Source organism: Silene latifolia, chromosome 1, assembly GCF_048544455.1.
Source record: "Silene latifolia isolate original U9 population chromosome 1, ASM4854445v1, whole genome shotgun sequence".
Classification (NCBI taxonomy): Eukaryota; Viridiplantae; Streptophyta; class Magnoliopsida; order Caryophyllales; family Caryophyllaceae; genus Silene; species Silene latifolia.
In genome coordinates, this window is record NC_133526.1 from 173,776,913 (window position 1) to 173,779,018 (window position 2,106).

Consider the following 2,106-nt stretch of genomic DNA (forward strand, 5'->3'; position numbering starts at 1 on the left):
GAACCAGAATCATGCATGGGATGGCCGTGGACTTTGTCTGTGACATTGGTCTCCAGCGGGAGACCATTGCTAGGTTCTAGCATTCAAACAAGAAAGATTTTTTCTCTCTCTAAGCGATTTGGATATGCTAGTGTGATTGTTGAGGTAGCATGATTTGTATATAACTATATATTTATATAAAGCTCATTATTGGTTAGTATTAGTAGAAGTAAATATCCGTAATATTATGTAAATATTCGGTTGCTAGTTTTATGTATATCTTTGATATGTTCTCATTGTATCTTCCCACTGTAACCGATGTATATATATTCTGAGATAATGAAAGGAATGAATCAGGGATTCAATCATTTACATGGTATTAGTTATCTTGGTTTTTTTTCAAAAAATCTTCACAAAACTTCTCCTTCCCTTCTCTCTTGAGCTACGACCATGGTTGGAGAAGACAAAGAAACAGGTGCCTCTTCCGACAAGACCGGGTTGCACCCCGTCTATTCCGTCAACAATATTCTTCACAAAATTCGTATGCTTGACGGCGTCAAAATCACATACTCGTCTTGGGTGAAACTTTTCATCCTCCTCGCGAAACGTTATAAGGTGTCTCATCATATCGATGGGACGCGTCCTCCCGCTGAAACTGACCCCAATTATGCGGAATGGTGCGAGATCAATGCGCACGTCCTCCAATAGATATACGGATCCATTTCCAAAGATTTGTTGGTTCGGATTCTTGAGACGGATTCAACAGCCCATGCGGCCTGGACTCGTCTAAAGAACCATTTCTATAACAACAAAGGGGCTCGGGCGGCAGCGTTAGAGCACGAATTCACAAATTTGTCTCTAGAAAAATGCTCGTCTCTTGATGATTATTGCCAAAAATTGAAAGATATCACGTCGCAATTAAACGATGTTGGTAGCACGGTCAACGATCAGAGATTGGTGTTGCACCTAGTTCGTGGCTTACCATCGTCCTATGACACTGTCGGAGCATATATCAATCAGACACTCCCTACGTTTGAAACGGCTCGGAGTGTGCTCCAATTGGAGGAACATCGACGGTCAGCGCGTGCAGAGGACGCTCCTGCTGCCACCGCGTTGGCTGCTCCTGCTGCTTCTCCACCTAACAACTCCGGCTACTCTGACGGGTCCAATGGGGCGACCAATTATGGGCAATCGGGTCGTGGTAATCACAATGGCAAATGGAATGGCAAGAAGACGGGTTATAAAGGCAAAGGTAAGGGCGGTAATGGATGGCAGAATCAAGGACGCGGGAGTGGAAACTCTGGTGGCAATCGTCCACCACTGGCTCAGGAATGGGTCCCTACTGGTCCACCGCAAGTCTTGCCCATGTTATGGGCAGTCCCACCATGCCCATACCCGGCTCAGGCAGGATGGGTTGGTCCCTGGAAACCACAACCCCGCAGCTCTGCCCCTCATTTTGCTCCTGCTCCGTCCACGTTTGGCCAGCAAGGACAGGCGTATGTCGCCAGCACAGACGGTTTTGAGCCGTCCCAATTAGGTCAAGCATTTCAGGCGATGACTCTTTATCAACCCGAGGACACCAACTACTATATGGACACTGGCGCATCTTTGCATTTGACATCTGACTCAGGTACGCTATCTCCCCCGTTTAATAAGAGTAATTTTCGATCTATTTATGTTGGCAATGGCAAGTCAATTTCGGTTCATGGATCCGGTAACACTACTATTGCTACACCCACCCGAAATTTTACCTTAAAAAACGTCCTTTATACTCCACATATAATAAAGAACTTAATTTTCATAAGGCAGTTCACAAAAGATAATAATGTGACCGTCGAATTTGATCCTAATGGTTTTTCTATGAAGGATATACGGACTAGGACAATTCTCATGAGGAGCACCGGTACCCTCTACCCCGTGTCAGCTACGTCATCCAAAGAACCGCCCCAAGCCTTTCTTGCTGAGTCGTCCTCCGACCTATGGCATCCACGCCTCGATCATCCGAGTCATAATATTATTGATTGTCTTAGAACTCGTCAAATTATTAAGTGTAATAAGGAGTGTCGCTCCAAGTTGTGTCATGCTTGTCAAATTGGCAAGCATAAGCGTTTACCTTTTTATAAGTCC

General features: G+C 45.2%; 1 protein-coding gene across 1 annotated transcript; it reads left to right on the top strand.

Annotated features, from left to right (window-relative positions):
- The first annotated feature begins 429 nt into the window (after nt 1-429).
- LOC141587957 (uncharacterized) lies at nt 430-1,859 on the top strand. Its single transcript, XM_074409421.1, has 3 exons — nt 430-594; nt 688-1,609; nt 1,846-1,859. The coding sequence occupies exons 1-3, from the start codon at nt 430-432 to the stop codon at nt 1,857-1,859; spliced, it is 1,101 nt and encodes a 366-aa protein (XP_074265522.1).
- Nucleotides 1,860-2,106: the final 247 nt, after the last annotated feature.

What these genes read in the sequence shown, in the direction of transcription:
- LOC141587957 (XM_074409421.1), top strand. Translation starts at nt 430, where the DNA reads ATGGTTGGAGAAGACAAAGAAACAGGTGCCTCTTCCGACAAGACCGGG. An exon ending in TCCTCGCGAAACGTTATAAG is followed by an intron (nt 595 to 687) that starts GTGTCTCATCAT and finishes GTCCTCCAATAG; the next exon opens with ATATACGGATCCATTTCCAA.